Here is a 25,718-nt window from a genome sequence, read left to right on the forward strand (position 1 = left end):
GGCATTTGCTTTTAAACAAATTTTTCTTGCCTGATTTGAGACACAAATCCACCAAGACTCTTCAGTGGAAGTAGGCACCACACCTTAGGTAACGAGGTTCTAATAAAGAAGCCTGTTAAAGTAATCTGTGATGTGTGGTGGTAGGCCCAGCACCTAGAAGAAGCCATGGTGGTTGTGTACACAAATCCCTACAGCAGACTCAGTGAAAGGATGAGAGTTCTGTAAGTTCATGCACATTTTATTGAGTAGTAATATAAAATGCTTTTTCTTTTTCATTGTTACAAGTGCATGCTTTGATTGCCAACATCTCAGAAGTCAAATTACAAAGGCAAGGCTTTAGGCTGTAGTGAATTACTTGGGCACTTATACAATTGTTAAAAAATATTAATGGACTTTTGTTGTTGTTTTCAGAATGAACCAGTTGTAACCCGTAACTGATATACAAAGGGCAAAAAGTGAAAAAAGTACATATTTTGTGGCACATGACAGAACAAAATAACTAAACCATTATGACATTAACAGTTACCATGCATTTAGAGTTTCACATGTAACTACAAACTTATTTAAATTTCACAAGGTTTGCTAAACATGCTAACCGTCTATAGGTGCACTGACAAGCTTATGTTAAAAACTTTTAAGAATACTCTCCCCTTTAGATTTTTTTCAAAGCTTTTTTTGATTACAAAATTTCAAAGGCATTAAGCATTTTAGAGAATATAAAGTACGCCAGTATACATACATTTCCAGTATATGTCAGACCACTAAGCGCATTACAGTCCCATACAGGCCGATACAGCCATTTTTTTTTTCTTAAAAAACATGCATAGGCAGATTTTTTTTTTTTTACAGAATGTAGATGCTTTATCACTGTACTTAATACGGTGTCTTGTTCACTATACTTAAAAATGCACCACTCATAAATATTTGATTCAGCAAGCCACAACCAAGACTTGATTTATCAACAAAACCCCCTAAATATGAACAGCAAAGAAAGATAGATGTAATTATTCCAGTTTTTTTAAAACTCAAAGAAAAGAAAAGATACTCATCGCCAAATTAATAAGATAACTCTTATATGGAAAGAAGGGCATTCAAGCACACTAAAGAAACCTGAGGTAAGCATAATCTGTACAAAATTAATCTGTCCTTTTTGGCATTTTAACAAATTTGCAACATTCTTTTTTTTTTTCTTTTTCTATTTTTTTAAGACTGCCTAATTCAGTTTATAGCCATTGTCTGACAAGAGTAGCAAAACATTATCAATAAATAGTCCTTATTTAGTTTGTACATCATTTTGTTAAAAATGTTTGATGTCATCCATTTTTAGTGCTGCGACTGTAAACGTACAATAGAGTAAGAAATTAGACAAAATTTTCATGTCCAGTAACATAATAAAAGGCCTTTCATTAACCTACCTAAAAGTCCCCAATGCAGTAGGAAAACATGTTCATTCCCCTAACATTGCAGTATATACTAGCATTAGCTTTCTTTTTAAAATTTTTTTCCTATAAGCATTTTTAAAAGGCATACCCAAAGGAGGTGTTTAATAGCCTCCGTCACTAAAATATAGTTTATTATCTCTCTCCCTCCCTCTTTTTTTAATGATAGTGTAAACTGAACCCAATTCCTGGCCCCCAGAGCAAATAAGCTACCATCAGAGGCAAGAACATCCAACTGTTGATATGCAGCAATCCCCATCATGCCCTGCAGCTCAAAAAAAAAAAAAAAAAAAAAAAAAAAGTGAACAGGAAGTGGTCACTGAATATTGCTGCTATTACTGCCATTGCTGTCCGTGCCGTTAGTCTCTGAGGCGAGAGCCTTGTTGATGGAGTTAAGGTTGGCGTCAGAGGGCATGGCATCTCTGCGAGGCGGCATCCTCTCGTTAATTCGGTCTAAGCCCTTGGCCTCCTCGAAGCTAGTGATCTTATGTTGTGGTGAAAATCCTTTGATAGCTAAACAGAAAATCATTTAAAAAAAAGAAAAATAGGGTTAGTCAGAGGAAAACAGAGAACACAGTTGTTGCATAAGGTGATGTTAGAGATTTCGCAGTGAGAGAGGGGATCCTTTAGTCGAGAACAAAGTGACGGGACCTGAACACAACACAACAGACTCCTTACCATACTCGAAGATAACCAAAAGGTTTGAAAACAGCCAATGTCTCTTGCCAACCAAAATGTCCTCTTGAGGTTATTAAGATGTCACCATTTCTCTTGTCCTCATGAAAGTTTAGTTCAAAGAAAACCCAAGTGGATATGTAAAGAGAAAAGTTGCTACAGGTCTCTAAGACCCAGCCTCAGCTATCCACAACATTAGCATGACTACTGGATCGAACACCCTACCCTGGACAGACCGGAACACATCCCTACTTATATTATTGTGCAAGTAACAGCAAGTTCAGAGGAATTATTGGATCTGTTTTACCTAAATATCCAGTTACGAGCTTAGAGCAGAAGCTACAGGGAGCTATAAATGGAATTAACAAGGGGCAATTCCATGCCATCTCAGAATCCTAAGAAGAGTTCCTCATCAAACAGCAACTCAACGGTGGCATGAAAAAAATTAAATTATAAACTCATGTTTTCCCACTCAACTTTGGAAGCTCGTGGAGTGGGTGACAAGATAAGAGAAACTCAGCAAAATCAAGATAAGATCACAAGGAAGAAAAGCTTTGTCTGCCCTTCAGCAGCAAACAGGTCAAACTGATGTTCATCTGGTATCCATTACTGCCTAAATCAAAGAAAAACTAAGTTTTAGTAGATCAATGTACAAGTAAGGTATAGTCAGAGAATAACAAGCGGAAATGCCTTTCATAATTTTCAGCAAAAATAAATTGGACTAGTTTTGGCCCTATTCAACCAAAACAAGGAATTTTCAAAGTGGGAGTAGTGCTATTTGACTATTTTTTTCAGTAACCCTTGGTGCGTGGTAGAGATAGGTAAGGCATTTGTGCAAGAAATCTACTGGCTTCTTCAGTGGGTGCACCAACCAGTGAGCTGAAAATAGAAAACATAAATGGGGAACCAATGACATCAGTTTGCTTTACTCCCTGTGAAGTGCAAGCCACATATTTAAGGGCCAGTCACCAATGCTAAATTGGGCTGCATCTCCATGGCTGATTAGGGACAATTTCATAGTTCCTTTATCTTCCCTACCTCATTTGGGAAAAAAAGGAAAGCAGTTTCAAGCTGAAACTCTGTCAGCCACTCCTACACAAATGTGCAATGCCTTTCCTTAGTATGGATGAGATCCTTAAAAGACATACACAGTTGTTTCAAAACTCATTAAACTATGAGAAATAGTTTATTCACCCTCTGGATTTTAAATGTGAGCATAATGGTGATTAGTCAACTGTGAGAGGAAGAAGATAGCAAAATGGGGAAAGACCAAGGCCCAAAGCAAAGCTGCTTAATTCTTCTCTAATTTAGAAATAAATTGCAAAATAATAGTTATCTAATGAGCACCCACCCTGAAAATTAAATCAGTTATTTTGAGGGGCAAAATAAAAGCAAGAAGCGGAACTCTACTCTTTTGTAAACTACTGTGAATATCATTTCATCATAATAAATATAGAACTTTCGTAATCTTTATATTTTATGAAGCATTTTTTACCAATTTAAATGGTAAAAGTGGAGACTACAGATTTTAAAAGCCAATAGAATAGAGGCATGAGTTAAAAATCTGGCTAGAACAATGGATGTTTCCAGAATGGGGCTCCATTTCCAATCATTTTTGTCTATCCTGGTATGGAAGAATGTGCTCTGCTGTAGCTGCTGGTCAGACAATGAGTATTAGCAATTTACATTGGTAGTATACTTAACACAACACAGAGTCACAGAAACCACAGAAAACAGCCAAACTATCAACAAGAATGCACACTGCAGATTAGAATTTGCCAAGAGGAATAGAGATTCCCACATAAATAGCAGTTTACTTACTGCTATTTAGAAGCAGTTGTATTTTCTCTTACAGTGCTGTCGTTTCCCCTACCATATCCAAATCATTTATAAATTGGAAGAGTCTAAAGTGGCACTTTATACATCACACCCAGGGACCATATGTACACAATTTTTTGGAAAAATAAAAAGTGATCTTGCAAGAACAAAATACAACTGAAGAATTTTGTTTTAAAGGGGAACTTCAAATTATTCTTCTTAAAATTTCCAGAGGATATGGTATGTATAATATTAAAAACTATTTTGATATATAGCACTCTCATAGCCATATATTGAAAAAGCACTCAATTAAAAAGGAGCAACTAAAGGGTCAACTCTGTTGTCCTTGAGCAGTTCTTGGACACAGTCGGTGATGTATACTCCTTGATTTCCCCTGCAGTATCTAGCACAACGCCTGAACAAAGCAGGCACTTAGTAAACATTAATCGATTGATTACTTCATATTCACTATTCTTGTTACTGGCCACTTCCACAGCCACTAGATATTTTTGAACTCTTTATAATATTTTGCTGGCTCTAATTGTTCTACAAATACCAGTAAGTCAAAATTTGATAAGATTAGCAGAACTGTTTATCTCATACAAGCTGTCTCATGTTGGAATATTTTTTAGAGACATAAATTAATGGTGAACTAGAACAAAGCACTATTCAAATGAACATTTTTTTTTTTTTTTTTTTGCCAGAAACTTCTGAAGACTGGAATTAATAAAGCAATTTTTCTTTTCTCTTTTTCAGTGCTTACTAAAAGTGATTTGAGGGAGGGACATGGTTCAGCTCAAAGAATATTGTTTTGTGTGTTATTTGTCAAAACAGCTGCCATAACCCCCACCCCACATCATTCAAGATATATAATCCTTTTGTTTTCTGTGATTATACTAGGTTCATTGTATACAAAGTCAAACATAGCTTTAAGGGAAAAAAACAAACAAACAAACCATAAAAGGACATTTTCCCCTTTAAAGCAAGAACATTTTGGTTAATACTGAGCCACACTGTTAGCCCAACACCCACACACTCTGTACAAGCTACAGCAAAAGAAAATGAATACACCCAGCAGAGCCCTTATCTGTTGCAGATACAACAGAAAGGGGACTGGCCAATTTACCTTCATCAGCCTCAATAGCCTCAACAGTAGCTGAAGAGAAGAAAGGGGGTGCAAAATGAATGAGAAAAATGAGCAGAGGATTTTTAATTCTAAGAACAAATCAGTGACGATCAAAGGAGCTAAAGAGAACTAATGTTCTGTAAGTGCTGGATTCTGGCACAGACAACAAAACAGAAATGCTAAAAAGAAAGGTTTAAAAAAAAAAGAGTAAGTTTAACTCATGAGTTAAATATGCCTGAGTGAATCGCTTTAGTTTTTGTTCACTATATAAATGATGACAAAACGATTAACCCTTTTGAAGAACATTCAGGAAAGTTTTCCTTTACTCGGACCAAACTGATAAAGGAATAGGTCAATCTAAAAGGTGCAGCTGATGCACACAGAGTATTATAAAACCACTACTACCGCTGCTATGCTTGGTGATTTACAGATTAAAAATTCTAAGCAGAATGGCAAAGCCTGAAGCAGTGCCATAATGTCAGTGGGATAATTCACACTATTTGATATTAAATGGCACTGTTTCCTAATGCAATGGGAAAGCAAGAGGGTATAAATTTAAAGGAAGAATAAAATCAATGTGTCTGAGCTGATAATGCATGTGACTCTTTAAAGACAAAGACCAAGCATGATTAGATAGGGTTGGGTGGAGGGAAGAGAAAGGGTAAAAAGAGGAATAATATAGTCTGGACTTGATTTTCTAGGCAATGGAATTTAAAATCAGTCTTCTTTTCTTTATGGGAATATCATTTTTGGAAAAGAAATTCTTGAAATGTTACAAATCAAGTGGTAATGTGCCAGTAGCAGCAATAATTCTATCAGCATTTTAAAGAATAGGCAGCCTAAATACTGAAACTTAGCATATTTCAGAGGCAGAACTTTAGAAGTCATTGCTTTGTCAGCAATTTTTGTAAGTTTAGGGTCTATACTCTCACTATACAAGTATATGAATCTTTCTGTGTTGTTAAGACTAGTTGATATTTCCCCAATTAAATGCTCAAATGCAAAACTTTTTCTGTAACTCCAAAATGTTTAATATTAAAATTCTACCCCTTGACTTTAATTTGCATTTTCCTGCCAAGTTAAAATTTTAAAGCTAGAGCAACTGCCAAATGTACACTATAATTTATTTACCATTCTGGATACATTATGATAGAAATGTAGAATGGTTACCTCCACAGATAAGAGCTAAATAGCAAAGCTTTCAGTAGTTTTCCCTTTTTCAGAAACCGATAGGTTCCAGAAAATGAATGGCAACGTGTGTGGTTGAAAATATAAACTGTAGTAAGTTTTCAAATTCTCAAGTCTAATAAAACTCCAATATATATCTTTCACATGTGTTTGTGTGTGAGTTCAACATAAAATAATGCAAATCAATGGATTTAAAATAAAAGAAAAGAAAAAGAAGTTGAATAAGTTAAAAACACATGAAAATCTGGAAATGAAACAAAGAATTGTAATAACTCTAAGTAACTTAACTTTAAAAGTAAAGCAAAAAATCTGGAACTACACCAGCACCGATATATTAGAAATATGTACTGTCCACTACTAAATCCATCTATCTAAAGCAAATGTGGCCCATAGTTTTTGATAATACACATACATTTTGATAAAATGTGCTTATCAGAAACTATGCAGATTTCAGTCAATTAGATAGGTATCCATTTTGTGTATAGAAATGATCCATTTATGCTAATATGTTAGTGAGGAAGTTTACTTTGGTGGGAAAAGTTTTGTGTTTTTAAAGTAATTAACATAATTCCCAGGTATAAATAAAGGAGACTTAACTTCAATAAAACCATGTAAAAACATTGACTTTTCAGTTTCTGACTTTTTGTGGAAACTCAAAGACATTGATTTTGGGATAAATTCAAAGGAATATAAAGAAAATTACAGTGATGCTGCTAAGTTGTGATCATTTAGCAGTACCAGATACATGATGTTGAACAATACTCATTAGGTAGAGGAGGTGTGTCTAAACAATGTAACCATAATAACACTTGAATCTTCCAGATTGAGGGACAGGGATAGAAAGAAAATACAAAAAATAATAATAATAGTAATAATAATAATAATAATAATAATAATAACAATAATAATAAGATTCAGGGAAAGCTACAGGAAAATAAGCAGAGGCTGAGATTGCTTTGAAAATGTTATAGAGCATATCTGTTCATTTTTTTCTGTTAAAGTCAAATAGCGAAATTTCCATAAGTATTATTAAAAGGGGACTCTAATTAATGATAGTATTAGTTAAAGCAAATAACAAATTGATAAGGGAGAGTAAAGGACTGTGCTGTCCAATATGATAGTCACTAGTCAGATGTGGCTATTTAAATTAAATTAATGAAAATTAAATACAGGAAAAAATTCACTTCCTTAGTCTTACTAACTACATTTCAAGTGCTCAATAGCCATATGTTGCCAATGCCTACAACACAGACACAGAAATTTCCATCATTACAAAAAGTTCTTGATGTATTGGTCTAGAAAGGCACACATTTTAATCCAAAAGTCTGTATGTTATAATAACTTTGAAAACTTCCTATATATCTACTTGTTAAATCACACTTTGAAAGATAATACCTTTTTGTATATAAGTTATGTTTCATAACTAGGAAATAACTGAAACTGTGGGATTGTAACCTATAATATTCTTTGAAATTTGCTCTCTAACTACTGAAATAGTACTTGGAAAGTTATCACTTTTATGTATATGTGTTTTATTCTACAATAAAAAATGATAAAAAAAAGTCTGTATGTTAAAGTTAATGTTACTATTCTTTTTCAAAAATAAAATGTGGTTCTATTCAGTCTCCTATGTTTTGGTCTGACAAATTGGAGAAAAGACACATATGACTTCCAATTTCCATTCAAGTGAATAAAATCATCCTTTTTATATTCTTCCAGTTTGCACTAAAATCTAGACTTCTGGATGTAAATTTGTGTGTGGGCATGTGTGTGTATGTTTATCAATTAAATAGATAATCAGAAAACTTAGAAAAAAATGTAATTAAAAAGTTATTTTTAACACTGGTTGGCTTGAAGTGGTCAAACCTATTGTGTGTGTAGGTGACCTAAATGAGGTGTGTTATAGCTAGGCCTCAATATGTTCATTAATACATAAACAGGGAGAGGAGAGGAATGGCAGGTATATAGCGAGGGAGCTATTCAGTTGGACTTGACTGGTCCAACCAATATGGGGCTTCAGTCCTTCTTCCAGCTGGGAAGAACTGAAGACCAAGACCGAGCTAAATGAATGGATAAACCAGGGTCCTAGTAACACAGCTGACAGAGGTGGTCTGGGCATACAGCCATACTCATGGGCCTGCTTACCGCTTTGCAGGGTTTGCTTCCCTCCAGAAAGTACTCCGCTGGGGAGCATGCCCGTTGGAGTCAAGCCTTTCAGTGTCAACACGCTCTCACTCTCTTCCCTGGAACGGCACAATGAGGTGACATTAACTTTTTATTTTCTTTCGTAAAAAAGAAATGACTTGAAAGAAAAACAAAATGCATATAAGAACCCATGATTACCTCCACCTTAGCTCTCTGGATCTCTCTCTCTTTTCTTTATACTTAAATGTACTATATTTTTTATACATTCGTATAGAATTAATGCTATATAAATGGATTGCTACAACAAAGTTTACAATGATAACGGTTGTGGAGGTATGATCTCTTCTGAGTTCTGAAGATAACTTTGATTTTGTAATCAGACATCATGATTCAAAGTTTGCTGTGCTTTCTCTGTGACACCAATAAACATGTTAAAAGTGAAACATGGAGAGTGTTGACGCAACTCTTTCAGCCAAGCTTCAGCAAATATAAGTGGAACCAATTTGGCTTGGGAGGGAGAGAGTACATGGGAGATTAAAAAAATTCAATCTATGAAGTAGGGAATCAGATGTTACACTCAGGAGATTGTTAAGGATTTCTGATAATACAAAATAAACATGCAAAATAATGATAACCAGCTAAGAAAACAACAGGTAAAAATTTCCAACTTTTCTTTTTCAGCGTCTCTCTTAAATGACTGGTTAATATAAAATTATTTCATTACTCTCTAAGACAACTGTTTTACAATCAGTTTTAGGTATTACAACATTACTTCAATTACATTTATTAATCATTCTGACACTATTAGAGTAATAATTTTGTCATATTAATAAATCATAATGATTAAGTGACCATGAAATAGGAATAAGGCCATATCTTTCCACAGAGCAGACACTTTAATCCTAAACAACCAGAGAAAATGTTTGTAATGCATAAGCACACATATCTAATATTTACAATATGTACAACTAGCTACTTCACATTTTCATGAAGATGTCTAATAGGACCCACACAGAATTCCTGAACTCCCTTGTCTCAAATTTGCTACTTTCACTATCTTTCTTCAACTCAGAAATTGGCAATTTGATCTTTTAGTTGCTTAATCTTAAAAAATCACCCTTAACTCCTTTCATTCGCTCTCATTCCACATCCACTCCATCAGCAAATCTTGAGGGATCCACCCTCAAAATATTTCTATTGTCTTACCACTTCCTATAATACGACTGCTCGGATCCAATTTACCTACGCCAAAGTCCTGGCCCTAAGACATAGAAGGAAGGTATTTACTTTTCTGAGCTTCAGTTCTCTCCTCTATAAAACCACATCTATAATTACAGGGTCCATACTATATGCACAAGGCCTAGCACAGAAAATGGTCATTTTCCTTCCTTCCTTCCTTCCTTGACACTTCTGTTTTTCACTAAAACATATTTCTTACTTTCCTTTATTCTTACCGCCACTCCTCCCTCACACAAAAGCCATGTCCTCAAAGGTTTCCGATAGCTTCCTCATTGCTCAATTCCAACAATCTCTGCTGAGCTCTCTTTCAAACTGATGTCTCTGCAGTATTTACACTCCTTGAAGGACTCTTTGCCCCCAGGTTTTGTGACACTTTATTCCCTAGGTTTCCTCCTCCTTTTCTGATATTTCCTTCTCAGTCCCCAGCCTGATCTTTTTCCTCTGTCTCAAGACCTGCTGTTTTCAATATGGTAGCCACCAGCCATATGTGGCTCCTATGCACTTGAAATGTGGCTGATCTGAAGTGAGATGTGCTGTAAGCAAAATACACAACAGATTTCCAAGACTTCATCTGGAAATGATAATGCAAGACAGATCTTTATTATGTTCTATATTGATTACATATTGAAATAATAACACTCTGGATATTTGTATTAAATAGAATATATTATTATTACTGATCTCACCTGTTTCTACTCCTTTTATTGGGGCTTCCAAAAAATTTAAAATTTCATAGATAGCCCCCTTACGTTTCTACTGGAAAGCACTGTTCTAGAGGATTCTTTTGTCTTTTTCCTCTGTCTTCACTCTTTCTCTTAGCAGGATCATCCACTTGTGCCACTTCAGTCTTGTGTCTGCTGTTCATTACTGTATGTGCATTTCTAGGCTTCACTTCTCTCTGAAGCTCCAGAGCTCACTGTCTCTATATTAATGTTCCACAGGCACTCCAGAAGGGAAACAAGCAAAACTCAGCTCATCATAATCCTCCCAATTATTATCTGTTAGATATTTAAATGGATAAATACTTCCTCTTTCTTATATAACATCAGTATCATGCCACAACTGCAAAGGCTAGAACCTCTGTGGAATATTCTTGGAATATTTCCTCTCCCTCATTACTCCTGAAGAAGTCAGGGTTCTTATGGCAAACAACAGAATTGACTCTGTTTAGCTTTAATAGTAAATAGATGTATTAAAGGATATTAGTGAGCTCACAGATCTAGAGAACCAGACTTGGATGCCCTGCAGCCAGGAAAAGTGTCAGTGCCCATCACACTGTGTCTGTTCTAATGCAATGCCACCACTGATGTTCAGAATCAACACCTAAGTTCACACTAATGCTGTATAGTTAGTTCCCAAAATGCTGAGTCAAGAGCTCTACCATTGCTGGCGCCTTAAATGCCAGATCTGACAGAGGAATCATCTTCCGTGATTGCTGCTTACTCAAGATTTTCATTTTGCAACAGAAGACTTGGTACATATATCTGATTGGCGGATCCTAGACAACATGTCTGTACCCTATCTGAGGGGGCTGCTGAAAGATAGTCTTCTGGTTTTCTTATAATGTTTCAAATTACCAAAATTTAAGGAAAGTGTTGGGCAGCTATACCTGCTCTACCTGTCAGACTATACCTGACAAATCTGCACTACCATTCACATGTATTTAGCAGATTTTTAAAATTCTAGCTTTGCAACTTCCTTATATTTGTCCCTTCTTTTGCATCTTTCCTCCCACGGCTTAGACCAACATCTTTCACTTGGATCATTTCAATAACTTCCTAAATGTTCTTCCTGTCATCAGTAAACCATCTTGTATCCAATTTTCACACTGCCAATGAACTTTTATATCTAAGCATGAGTTAGAATCTGCCTCTCATCCCATCACAATCATTTCACGACTCCTCACTGCCTACAGAAAAACAATTAAACACTTTACCATGGCATTCAAGGCCCTTCAAGGAGCTGTACTTAAACAAATTTCCAGCCTAATTTTTCACTAGATTCCTCACTCACATGCATGTCTTTTACTACCCATTCTTTTTAAATACTTAGAACTCATTGACTACACAGTTCACTTTCAAGTAAGACTTGTTAACATTGCTCACCAGGTGGGTGACCTTGGACAAGTTGCTTCTTCTTTCTCAGTTTCAAATTCCTCATTGTAAAATGAGGTCAACCTGACTGCAAGTTTGCTGGGTGGATTACTGTAAAATGTGCATAACATTTTACAGCACTTAGCAAGCACCCCATAAAATGCTGCCATTAATATTCCACTTAGAACTGTGTGACTATGTTCCCGATGATCCCAGCCTCCAGAAAGGCCTTCATCACCATTCTCCACCTAATGGAGAATGCCTATTCCTCATGGCACTCTTCCAACATCAACTTCTTCATGAACTCTCATTTGGGAAAAATAAGGGCTGTTTCTTGTCCTCTTCCACAGCAAGGATCTGTTCAGGTTTAGCACATATTTTATTGTCTCATATTAGTTTATTGGTTTATATGCCTGTTTATATAACATCTCGATTTTATAGACATCTCGATTGTCTAACTCAGTATATGGTACATATTATATGCTCAATCATTATTTACTAAGCTTAACTTAACTTTCTTCTGATAGGATTCTCCTGTATTCTGCAAATTTGCTACAGATGCTTTTATTATAGGAAAACAAATATATTTTTTTCTGTTAGTATCCATGAGTCCTCACATAGGTTTTGCAAATGCATACCAAACACATGGAATGTATAATTTTGATCAAATCTTTATATTTGTATAGAAACTTTTCAAATGGGAGTAAATTACCTTTTTTATTTTTTACCAATATATGTAATCGTAGTCAAGGTAATGAACATCATAGGTTTCAACTGATGTGTTTCTCATCTGGGAACAATTATATTTTGGGTACTAAATAGCAGCAGGCTAGAGGGACCTTCCAATGTTATGACCTGCTCTTCTATGATTCCGCCATTGTTTCTACCATCTGCGTGTGGTTTGAAACTCCATATATGGAAACTTTTTTTTTTTTGTATTGAAGATTTCTAAATAAGCAAGTGTTTTTGCAAGGGTACAGTTGAGTTCATGAACTTCTTATAGTCCTTTGTCCCCCTGGGACATTTTTCTAGCCACTCAGGCCTTCCTGCCGGTCCTCAAATATTCTAGCTTTGTTTCTACCTAAAGGTCTTTGTGCTTGCTATTCCCCTTGCCTTGAACACTCTTACCCATATCTTCATGAAAGTCATAACCACACTTGTTCAGATACCCTTACTCAGAAAGTTCTTTTTTGGCCACCTACTAAAATTATTTTTTTTTTCTCACAGTATATAAGAAACGCTTTAAGTTTTATTATATTTATTTGCTGAATGAAACATAAAAGTTCAGTTGGGAATGTAGAGCTTTAGAGGAAAGGCAGCCTCATTCATCAGGCTGTAGCGAGCAACGATACTCTGTTTTTGGCTATAACATGACTTCTTTATGACTGCTCTGGCTACCACAGAGCTATTACCGACATCGACTTGGTGTCTTTCTGAAAGGATGACAATGGTTTTCATCCTTCTCATGGATGCAACTCATTTAGCTACTCTTTAGTAGGATAGAAATAGTAAGAGGAGAAATCAAAAGAGCCAGTGTAGTTACTCTGAGTCGGGTATTGATAATTGAGGTAAAATTTGGCAAAAATCAGATAATGAAACTATGCAATATTTTTCCAAGGTATTCCTATTTACCTTAATAAACATGCATAAATTTGAATTGACTGTGTAAATCTCATATATAAACATACCAAATTTTAAAGTAATCATTTGAAGAGAAAAATAGTTACTTTATATTTTCTAGGAACGGATCATTGAATTTGAGTAAGTAAAGAAACGTAGTTAAATATCTTCAACAAAATATTTGTTTTCTAAATACATGCTTAATAATGATAGCATGACTCAGTCTATTTTAAAAATAAACCATTGCATGTGAATTGAAACATTAAATAACGGTCTTTTTTTTTCTTTCAGTGATTTAGGAGAATAATATAGATTAGCATGAACGAGCTTTATGGTTGATGTTCATTTCCTAGAAATCTACTAAAATACACCTGATAAATTCATTTTTTACCACAGAGCAGGAATGAAAAATAAAAAGGATTATAATAGCTTTTTTGCTTCATGAGATGTTCAACCAATTGTGAAATAAATGTTTTAATATAGCAAATGGATAACATGTGAAGCAATCCATTTATAAGGCTTTCTTTACAGAAATAACTTAGTAGATTTTAATTGGATTAAAACAGGAAATAACTGACAATTCCATTTAAAAGAAAAAAAATAATCTAAGAAAAAGCAAATATTTTTCTAGTAAAATATTTAAATGACCATATTAAATATTTAAAATATTATGTGACATAACAAAAATTTATTAAGTGACATCATAAAGTTCAAAAAAGAAATAGAAGAAAAACGATCTCACCTTAGAACCGAGAACACTCTGGCCATTTTGCCTATTGCTCGAATCTTGTTCCTTATAACCTCCTTCCGGGCTGCAGCTGTTGCTCCTACAGTTTAAAACAGAAAGTTCAGTAGCAAGTGACTTTATCTAACCTCAATTATTTTAACATCTGCATATATAACAGATTGCAATAAGCAAAACCAGGTTTTTATTTTTTCCTCCTAAGAGAATTTACCTGTAAATCAGGTTTAAAAAGTTAAGTTTTTGTCATCTATAGTTGGATGTGATTCTTAAGCAGTACCCACAATACTAAAGAGCAACTTAGATTTTCAAAGGAAGTTGGCTGAGGAGCTAGCTAAGCAGATAAAGGTAGGGTCCTACCTTTCTCTTCTAATTGAGTTCCCTTCTCTTCTGTTTATACAAGGACAAAGAGAACCTGCACTGGCAGGAAGGGTTCTGAATCATGAGGATCTTCTACTCCTTTCCAGTCTTTATGTTGAGAAGACTACTTTAGGAAACTGCTTTTCCAAAAAAAGTTCACCCTTGAAGTTATCAAATTAGTGAGCCTCTTAACTCTTCCTTGGAACATAGTTTATATTATTTAACGGTCATAAATCATCTGTTTTAGTTCTTGATAGTCTTTCATCTTTCTGGTTGGTTCATGAGTCCCAGGGGAAAAAGTAGAAAACTACTGAATTAGATTTGGCAAGAGACACCTGGTGGCACACGCCTGGTATTTTAGTACTTATGGAAAAAAACTTACACATGGGTCAGGATAAGTTTGCCATTTATTATGTGTTCCAAATGAAAAGAAAAAGTCAATCCATGTAGACCATGGTAATTACAGAGTAAACATTTTCTTTTTTTACCATGCTTTTTTAAAAAAATAATTCTATATGATGTTTAATGAATCCATTTTAATTTTTCTTCAATTCCCAAGGTATGTTTGGAGAAGTGCAAAATACACAGACGTAACTCTCTTATGATTCTATAATCCAATGAAAAAAGAGATAAGATGTTCTTTCTGTAAATTATATGAGACTTTGTAGAAAGTGTTAACATAAGCAGATTTTCTTTCTAATTCTACTGCCACCAACAGAAGTACAACAAAACAATCTCTTCAGATAATATCAGGAAGATCCTAATCCCAACGGACAGTTTAAGTAACATAATTTATTTAGAGACTGTAGTCTATAGCTGATAATTGGTGTAAATTGTGGTCTTGTAATGCATGATAAGAACAAGCTTTCTTGTCCTTTGTGAAGGAATGATTTACTTTAGAGGACTTTTACGAATGTGACTTGGAACCTTTTTCACTGTCAATGAGGATCAAACATTTAATCACCACCCTAACATTTCTATAAGGAATGAAACTTGCGCCAACACTCCTACAATTTCAAAAGGGCTAGAAAACAGGCCTCTGCATTTCTCTTCACCCCAAGAAAGTGAAGACATAACCCTTCAGTAGGCTGGTTTCTTCACCTGGGTGAGTTACATTACCAGGGGTGATGCCGATGCTCCCCCATTTCACAGTGCACACAGGTGTTCCTCAGGAGGTATGTGCCAGCAAGGTAGCTTTCTCACACCTTCTCTCTGACCAGGAAGCCCCCAAACAGTACATAGTTTTATCCACTTCCTACTTTCTTGCTAGTCACACCTTGCTAGGCTGCCTCCCAACATATCTGATGAGCATATATATATATATGGGAGAAGCCATTCTCTAATCCAGTCTTTAAAATAATCAAGCTGATCCATAGATTCTCCTAGTATAGTTCCTTGAATTATAGCTCTATTGGCCAGAACACTGAGAGGATAGTGGAGTGTGTATAGGATCACTCAAGCTTACTCAGTTTCTAACAATATTTATTATCTATGGTTTGAAATTCTGATTCTTCATACAATAAATTCTGCCTCAGAGACCATCTAAAAGTCTGACTATTCTGTGCTTGGATTTTAGATGATTAATGATCAAAAGACCACTAAAGGATTTTTTTTTTTTTTTTAAAGTGAGATGGCATGTAGTTGCCTTAAGGTGGTTTCTCTATGATTTTTTCATAACATTTATTACATTTTTATATTTTACTTTCAAGACAAAAGCAAATTGTTAACTATAACACTACTTACAAAAGCCTCCTTATCAAAGAAAATTTCTTATCCCAGAAAATTTCCAATAAAGGATTTATAAAAATCATTAACTAGAGCAATGAAAAGCAAGAAACTAAATTGGAAAAGTAGGGAAATAAATCACGTAGAGTTGAATTTTTCAGCTCAATGTGCTCTGATCTTAAAAAAATAAATAAATAATACTGACTTTTAAATATAAAATGAACATCAATATACCATTCTTGATTTTTCAGATCAAATGAATTACTAGAAAGCATATAACAGATATTCTACTATATATATACACATATAGTATAGTGTATACATATACATATAGTATATGTACACACACATATATGTATTTGTGCACCCAAAAATGGTGATTCACAGCATATTATATTGCCTTTCTTAACGAATATGTGATTTTAAAAGATGTTTAAAATGATCTTTTAAATTTCTCAATAACCCCGACAAATAAGAAGTTTTATCACTTTTCTAAAATTATAATATATTTACTAGGATGGTCAAATAACTTGACCATAGACAGTATGAAGAGAAAGTAAAATTATAGTCTCTTCAAGTTTCCTCCTGGACATTATCATCAACATTTCCAAATAATAAAAATATAAATTAAACTAATACTACACATTTATAACCTCACAAAAATTTAAATACTGAAATGAAATATCTGAAACAATATGTTACTGAACTTAAAATCACTGAACTATAGCAGAATAGAATTAAGTTTGGCTTTAAAGGTTTTTATACTTGGTACTGCTATTCTTGATTTCAGTATTTTCCAGAGATCAGTCGAACTGTTTTCTGAATACTTATATTCCACTGCAAGTCCCCATACTTCACAATTCAAAAGAAAGTTCAAGGAAAAATGAATATTTTTCAAAGTTTTACAAGCTGCAATGTGTAAAAACAGTGTCATATGCAACGTTCTTGCTCTATTCAAGTTATAGAAATGGTACAAAGTAAATCATATTAAAATTCAGAATTTAAATAAGGAAAGCATATAAAATACCTTTTACATTAAAATTGCGATACCTCTATTTCATTGAAAAGAATATAATCGTTTATTTCAACTTGAAAATCCAAAACTGAAAGGCAGCATTTCATGTTCAAAAAATCAGTAATTTTAAGTAAAATTTCATTTTGTATTTCCATTCTAATAATTCTCTCTCCCTTTTTGGGCCTCTCTTTTCAACTTTTAAGTGCTGATGTTCTTTAATGCCTGGGGTATGCTGCTACTATTTCCAGAATCTAGGCAGCCCTTCACACTCAATTTTTCTCAAAGTGGGGAGGCTAATATATAGATCAAGGGAATCTTTAAAGAGTTGCTTTCAACATGTGTCCTTCCTGCCCTTAACTTAGCACCTTGCTGACTTCCCATGAAGTTTTAAAGTGTCTATGCCCAGTGGCATGCTGAGTGAGTGCAGCATCCCCACAGGGTGGATTTCAGCCTGTGAAGGGCAACTAGAAAGCGGCAGCAGCGCCACAGAGAAAAGGGGCCAAGTGCTAGGGTGAAAAGATTCTTACCACAGGGCTTATCTCCACACATTATAGAAGCTGACTCTGTCATCCAGCTCACGGTTACCATCCATTCAGTTTTAACGGAATTAGGCATGTGCAAAAAGTGCTACGTAGAATCCAAATTGTTACCCAAGTCATTCATTCATTCTTTCATTCAGTCATTCATCAAACATTCATGTGACTCCTATCCTATGTAGCCTGCCGAGTGCCAGCTGTTAGGAACAGAAATATGCAAAAGGAGATCATGTGAATGATTGGAATGGACTGTGACAAATATAGCAGAAGTAGCAGTGGAGTGCCAGAGGTGGCTCCTGCTGGTGAGAGTGTACTAGCACATTTCTTCTTGACTGCATGTTCATGTAGGTAGATTGAACGTGGAGGGAGAATTTACACTATGTAGATCTGCAAATGCAACAAACCAGGGCCAGTTTTCCCCTGGAGAGCCAGTTGTTACACATTTACCAGTACACCACTGAGAATACACAATAATTGACTGGAGGCATGAGAAATTTTCACCAAAGGGGTGAGCACTGAGGGGTCTTAAAGGATAAGTAAGAGTTAAAGAATAGGGAGAAGGAGCATGCATTCTCCACAGAAGGAAGAGAATAGTCAAACATGTGGAGACTACAACAATCCATGTTATAAACCATTCATGATGCGTAAGAAGTCTGGTTATGAACAGAATTTGGGTACACTGGGGTGAGAAGAGAAGCAGGAAAAGCCTGGAGGTGAGCTGTAAAAGCTTTAGCATGGTAGTTCATAAGGAGTTCAGGCATTAGCATTTCTTATTGAGTAACCTTGGGCTATGTAGCCATCCTGAGACTTAGCTTCCTTATTTATAAAATTGGGAATAGTGAAAGCTATCTCACATGATTGTGGTAGGGATCAAATGAAGTAACATAAATGAAGCGTTTAAACTGCACTATCGAATATGGTAACCACTGGCCCTGTGTGGCTACGTAAATTTAAATAAAATTAAATAAAATTAAATATTAACTTCCTCAGTTGCAATAGCCACATTTTGAATGTTCAGTAATTACATATCACTGGTGGCTACTCTATGGGACAGTGTAAATATAGAACATTTCCATCATTCCAGAAAGTTCTATTTTACAGCTATCTTTTATGGGTAATTATAATTACATAGTCATTATATTGTATCTTTATTTGTAAAATTATTTTAAATTTCAGCAATGCTAGTCTGTTGATATTTTGGAGAATCAAGTACAAGAGGGAGAGATTGGAGGCAGGAAGATAAGGGGGCTATAGTCATAGTACAGACAGGAACATTCGCCAAGGCTGTGGAGTAGAGATGGAAAGGAAGAAACAGAATGAATGGCATTTCAAAGCTAGAATCAAACAAGACTAAGTGGCTAACTGACTACCACAGAGAGACTTAAGGATAATTCCAAGGGGACTTCAAGAATGAACATTTTCTTAAGGGAATCAGGGAATATAGAGAGAAAAGCAGATCTGGGTAGGGAGAAAAAGGGTATGGGTTCAGTTAAATTTAAGGTTCTTGTGGGTTTTAGGAGGAAAATATGACTCGGGCTGAGAACTGGAATATAATTGGACAGTATTAGCAAGTGTGTGGTAAGTGATGGCTACTAGAAATTTTCTTAAACATGTTACATTGAGAATAGAAGGTAGCTAAGAGTAGATCCTTGGGGGTTTTCAACAGGAGCACCAAGCCAAGATCATAGAGGGAAGGGGCAGAGAGGTAAGAAGACTATCAGAAAGCAAAAGAAGGAGGGTTTTAAGTAGGGAGTGGTCAACAATATCATCTGCTACAAAGATAATGAGTAAGAGGAGAATGGAAGATCCGCCACTGGATTGGGCAATTATCAAGCCACTGATAAATTAAGGAATAACAATGCTAAGCAGTTTGGTGGGAGGAGAAATAGGTTGTAGCAGTATAGAGCATGAAGGGAAGCTAAGGAAGCAAAGAAAGACTATGAGAAAACTATGGTTGGCTGCACTGAGATTCCACTTCACACTCATCATGATGGTGAAAATTAAAGATTGTCAACATCAAATGCTGTTAAGCATGTGGAGCAGTCAGAACTCTTATATGTTGTTGGTGAATGTAAAATGTCACAAGCACTTCAGAAAAAAGGTCTGGCAGTTTCTTATAAAACCAAACAGCAAATCCACTTCTCGGGATGAAAGCATATGTCCACAAGACTTGTACAAGAATGTTCACAGCAGCTTTATTCATAATAGCCCCAAACTGGAAACATTCCAAATGTCCATCAAAGGAGAATGGATGAGAGTAAATTTTAGGTAGTATGTATGTATTACTAGAATGAAAATTAACAAACAAACAAACAAATACCATAGGTCTGTACAATGCAAACAATAACCCTAATGGAAACCATGGACCATAGATAATAGTAAAATTATAAAAATGTTCTTTCATCAATTGTAACAAATGTATCACACTAACGCAAGTGTGCTAACAGGGCGCTACATAGGAAGTCTGTATTTCATTGTGATTTTTCTGTAAACTCACAACTTCTCTAATTAAAAAGAAAATAATTATCCCCCAAAAAGGAGAATGGATAAACAAACTGGTATATTCATACAATGGAACAGCACTCAGCAAAGAAAAAAAAAAAAAAGAAAGAAATGAACTCTTGATTCATCCAGCAACATGAATGCATCTTAAAAACATTATGCTGAGAAATAAGCCTCTGAAGGGAAATTGTTAGAATATGAATAATGCTAGAATATGAAAATGTTTCTTTTAAAAATTGATCTTGATTTGTTTTCTGTTTAATGGGAAAACAAGCAGACTTTCATACTTCATTATCATACTGGCCTCAAGTCTTTTCCTATTATTTACGCATCTGTCTTTAAAGTATTATTAACTAATACAAATGTATTCATAGCATATATATTTGAATTAAATGTTATATAAAAATTGCATATATTCATGTAAATTTTATAAAATTTCATATTTTTTCAAAGGAAACATATATTTGAAGAATTACATCTTGCTGGTAGACTTCAAATTTCTTTGAACTTTTAATTCAAATTATAAGAAATTATGCAGAAGACTCACTAATTACCACAATTTGTTAAAAGCAAAGTTCATTTGTCTAGTAACCCATTCTACTCAAAAATAAAATTCATCATGGTTGATTATTATTATTGAGCAGATTTTACACTTACCTCCAGATTTTATTGTTCATGAAATAAAGCAATTACCGAATTTGAATAAACACACTGATGTTGAGGTAAGAATTATTTTTTGTTGTGTTATATTAACAGATAAAAATGGGTTTGGTTTTCACCCAAAAACAGTACCGCTGAAATAAAAGATAAAATGCAAAAAAACAAAACATGACTTCAGATGTGCTTCTTAAAACTCTTCCATAACTGGTCTTTTTTTTTTTTTTTTTTTTTTTTTTTACAGATGGTGGTGAAATTATGAGTATATATAAAACCTTATTTGGGAAAATGCATGTCTTAAATTGGCTCTCATAAGGCCATGAGGCCAAACCATCCCTGGTCATTTCACACAGAATATGATTTTCCCATGAAAACCATAGTTTTTTGTTTTTTTTTAATCACAATATTTTTATTAATGAACTTTTAACCAGTGTATTTCCACTGGCTTTTAGAAAAGAACTTCTCAAAGCCAGGAGATCTATGTGCTTTAATCCCCAAATCTTATCTTTTGATTGTCCGTTCTTTCCCTGATCTAGTCTAACAAGAACAAACCCTGAGCTTCTAGGTCCCAACAAAGTTGCTGAGATATCCACCCAGCTTTGCCCTTGGCTATGAGTTGTGACCCATATGTCACTACATTTTCTACACCACCAGATCCTTGAGACCTGGATTTCAGAACAGCCCCAACAGTACTAGGTGATAGCATTCACTCTAATATAGAAAGGCTTTTACAAGCTTTACCTATGTTTTACCCTTTGAACTGTAAAAGAATATTCCCTAAAGAACACTATTCCCCTTTCCAAGTTTAAATAGTGGTAAAGAATATAACATTGTAAAAATTGGCATGTTAAAATAAAATAGCTATCTTACTCTTTTTAACCAATGGCATACAAAGATCATAGCAATTTGATCCACACCATCATCCATTTAAAGAAAATTTCATGAATAAGCTCTTCGTTGATATTTAAAAATCTTACCTTATACCTTATTTTATTTGAAATTATGTTTCCTTTCACTTCCTCTATTTTTACTCTAGTGCAGTATACATTTATACTTTAAAATATTCTATAGCCGTGTTATATTTCACTGTTAAAAATATGTTTACAAATAGAAATTAAATATATTTCAAGAAATCTCCTGAGACAAAATGCCCTTTGGAATAACCATTACAATTATTATTGCACAAAAATGAGCTAGACAGTACAAATATATATTAAAGACTTATAAATATTTAAAAACATAGAAATAATTTTTTTTTTTTTTTGAATGCATCCATTAATAATAAGGATGGGAGGGAGATTACACTGCCTTGATTAAGTAGATTTTCTGGACACTGAGTTTTTCCAACGTTTCTTTGTTTAACACTCCAGAGGGTTTTCCATCTCAAGGCAATGCCCATGGATACTAGGTCTCCTGAGACCTAGGCCTTTCTGTTAAAATGGGGGGAGAGCAACTGAGAAAGAGGAGGTGCAAAAGGAGACTGAGAAATGAGACCTCCACCCTCCACCACAGGTGAGCTCCCAAGCTGATCCCTTCCAGCAAAGAGGACATGTGGAAGCTGATGATGTGAAAATTGTTTCCCTTACAACTACTATTAGAATATCTTTGGGTAACCCCAGTAGTACAAATATTCCAGCCTGAAGACCACTGCTTTATCAAGAATTAGTTGTCTCAGCTCTTTGATTAACCATCAATTTAGGAAATGCACATGCTCAACCAGTTAGGGACGGTGTTGGTTAAATCTAGTCCAAAGAGACTGGAAGTTATCTCTCACAAAACGATGTTATATATACTTATGTAGGTTACTCTATTAGATGAAGGAAAGGCATCAGTAAAAACAATGAAACAATATTTTAAATATTCATCTTTTTGAAGATTACAACCTAAGGTGTTTAGAACATCTTTTAGTTTTGATTCTAACTCTACTATTTTAAACGCCGCTAAGTGATAAAACCGGGATACAATGGCTACAGCTACTCATTCCAGATCACTCGAAACCAAAAATTGCTAATTAATTTGTTCCTTTTTTTAAAAAAAAAACAAAACTGAACTAGAATCTTAGCATGCAACAAAACCTGCAAAGGTTTGTTATTTGGCATAAGGCTATTCTGTCTTTTATTTCATTTTGAAAGCAACAGAAGAACCTTTAAAATATAACCTTTGGGTTTTTTTTTTTGTTTTTTTTTTTTTAAATAAAAACACTCTCCTGTGGAATGGATTTTAAGGAAGGCCAGTATAGCTTAGGTTATGTTTTTCCCCACCTCTCCTGTCATATAACATAATAGAATTCTTTAGATAGGAAGCCTTAAAAAATATCAACTCCTTCCAAATGTCCAATAACTGTCATTATTGAGTTATATTTCTACTTAGTTAAAAGTTATTGTGTTTATAAGCTCTAATTTGATTCAGTGGAATTCTGTCCTCTGAGATGTTGTGTTCCATCTGTTCAGTGGTTCCTCAGTAGAGTTGCTGAAATTGGCTATAATCATAATTTGAACTTGGATGAAAATTAAAGTCTTTACAATAAATTAGAAAGCTTCAACCGATTTTCAAGAAATTATCACATATATAGCCTATGCCTTACAAAGGACATTCCAGTTGCCTGATGTTTACTAAAGAAGAAACCAACAGTCTGTGAAATCCTACCTGGGTTGACCCCTTTCAATGACAGAAACTCATCATTTTTATAAATTTACAACAGAAAATAAAAGCAAAATGGAATAAAATAACAAATGTTAAGTTAATAATGTAGATTTATTGCCTAAATGAGAAACAATCATAAGGCCTGGCTGCTAATCAAGCAATGGTTGCTCAGAATAGATGAGGATATAATAGTTTAAAAAAGGTATTTATTAAGGACCTAAGTCTTTATATATGCTAAGTGCTAGAAAAATGCATTTAGATTACAGTTTCACTCTAGAGCCACAGAGATTTATGTATTTCAGATTCTCAAATACCCAAGTATTAAAATGACAACTGAATGTTATCTCTGAAATTACAAAAACTTATGGGGGAAAATGGACAAATGTAGTAAAATATTGTGTGTGTCCCATGCATTTAAGTTATACTCTCAAAGTTAATCATGAACCATTTGATAAACAGTAAAAAAAGCAAGCTGGAAGAATTAATGTAAGACCTTTATTCACCTGAGAGCAGAGAATGGTGGAGGCATTGGCATGTATTAAGATTATTTGAACCAAAGTTACTCAAAGGTCTTCTGATGCTACTCAAGATCTAGGTAGAGTGTTTTGTCAGTATGTGGGGGATACGATAAGGTTTTCTCCAAGAAGGAGAAAGAAAGTAATGAGCATAAGGTTTTAACCAATGCATAGGCCCATATAGACAATGCATAGGTATGCAAATTAAAGCAGCACAGTGGTTTCCAGGTCATGAGACTTTAAAAATCACTTCAGTATATTACTAAGTCATCAGGAGACAGGGATGTGTCAATCAAAAATGTGTTGGTTAGCCACAGAGGCATAAAGGAGAGTAGCAGAGACAAACATTTGAAATATCTAGGGTCCAATGGCCTTCAAGTGTTTTGGACATACTGTGAGGCTTCAGACCATAAATAATGGGATCATCCACCTCTTTTAAGGCATTATAATTGACATATGAGAGTTGGAACAGCATCGTGATAGTGAACTTGTATTCTGGAGTACAAGACCTGGGTATTAGTTCCAGCCCCTTCATTTACTAGTTCTGTAACCTTGGGGAAGTTACTAAATCTCTTTCAAGCCTCACTTTCCCTATCTATAAACAAAATGTAGTATAGGCACACAATGGAATATATATTAAAAAAAAAAATGAGGGAACTGCTTATTGCAATATATACTGTTCTAAGTGCTTTATTTGCATTATCTCATATAATCCTCACAACAACAACACGAGGATGGTACAATTAGTCTCCATTTTACAGCAGATGAAACTTTAATTTAGTTGCCTAAGATTATCAGCTGGAAAGTGGTGATCCAGAGCCAAGATTCATTACAGTAATAGGCTGAAGAGGTGCTTCATAAGTGGGTAGAAGAATTAAATAAGTAATGTGCTCATTCGTGTACACAATATTCAACAAATATATACTGTACTACTAATCCAGGCTCAGAACTTAGCATAGAGATATGCTATGTGGTAAGGACTCAAAAAGCATTTGCTATTATTAAGAAAATGGTTGTGTAGATGTGAATATTCTTGTTCTTAAAACAGCTAAATTTCTCTTTGCAAATTAAAAGATTATGTGATCTTGGTTAATATCAAGCTGCCTTGTGATGGGGCCTCATTAGTGTGTCATGCCAACCAGGTTAAAGGCTGGATCCCAGAAGATGGCAACTTTACTAAGGCCAAGAACGACTGCAGTGGTAAAGCCTTTCGGATGCTACTGGCTTTGCTTGCAGAAAAAATGGACCATCCCAAAATGATGGACTGATCAAATAGGAGAACCAAGATTTCTATTTCTACAGAGTTCTGAAGAAAACTGGGAGAAAAGTTTTATAGCTTCTCATGAGCTAAGAATAAAGATGAACTAACTAGATTTTTATAAAAGTGAAAATAGACTATCTCAAAGAAAAATGTTTAAAAAATTTAGATTTCCTGAGTATTCAACTTTTTCATATGGCCTTTGGCCCTTCCATCACAGGTGAAACAACTGTTCTAAAAAGGATATTTTATAAACTTCGGACTCACAACAACAAATGTCTGCAGTTGTTCAATCAATTATTAGTTATACTCATAAAAGTACCATCTTTCTTTACAGTTGAGAACCTGGATTTATAAAATACCTCAGTACAAAGAGAATCACAAAAGTTCTGTCAGAAAAACAAGAGAGAAAAATTTATCTA

At 34.6% G+C, this 25,718-nt stretch overlaps 1 protein-coding gene across 3 annotated transcripts in view; it reads right to left on the reverse strand.

Annotated features, from left to right (window-relative positions):
* Positions 1–222: 222 nt before the first annotated feature.
* PPP3CA (protein phosphatase 3 catalytic subunit alpha) overlaps positions 223–25,718 on the reverse strand; it is a 336,975-nt gene continuing 311,479 nt past the window's right edge. For 2 of the 3 annotated variants that reach the window (XM_037830339.1, XM_037830341.1), the window contains exons 11-14: positions 14,086–14,170; positions 8,392–8,489; positions 5,059–5,088; positions 223–1,952 (exon numbers count right to left, since the gene is read on the reverse strand). In XM_037830339.1, coding sequence (XP_037686267.1) covers positions 1,756–1,952; positions 5,059–5,088; positions 8,392–8,489; positions 14,086–14,170 — 410 coding nt within the window. In that variant the 3' untranslated portion in view covers positions 223–1,755. The remainder of the gene's footprint in view (positions 1,953–5,058; positions 5,089–8,391; positions 8,490–14,085; positions 14,171–25,718) is intronic. The other variant, XM_037830340.1, reaches the window with a different exon arrangement.

This window comes from Choloepus didactylus, chromosome 3 (assembly GCF_015220235.1).
Source record: "Choloepus didactylus isolate mChoDid1 chromosome 3, mChoDid1.pri, whole genome shotgun sequence".
In the NCBI taxonomy this organism is placed as follows: Eukaryota; Metazoa; Chordata; class Mammalia; order Pilosa; family Megalonychidae; genus Choloepus; species Choloepus didactylus.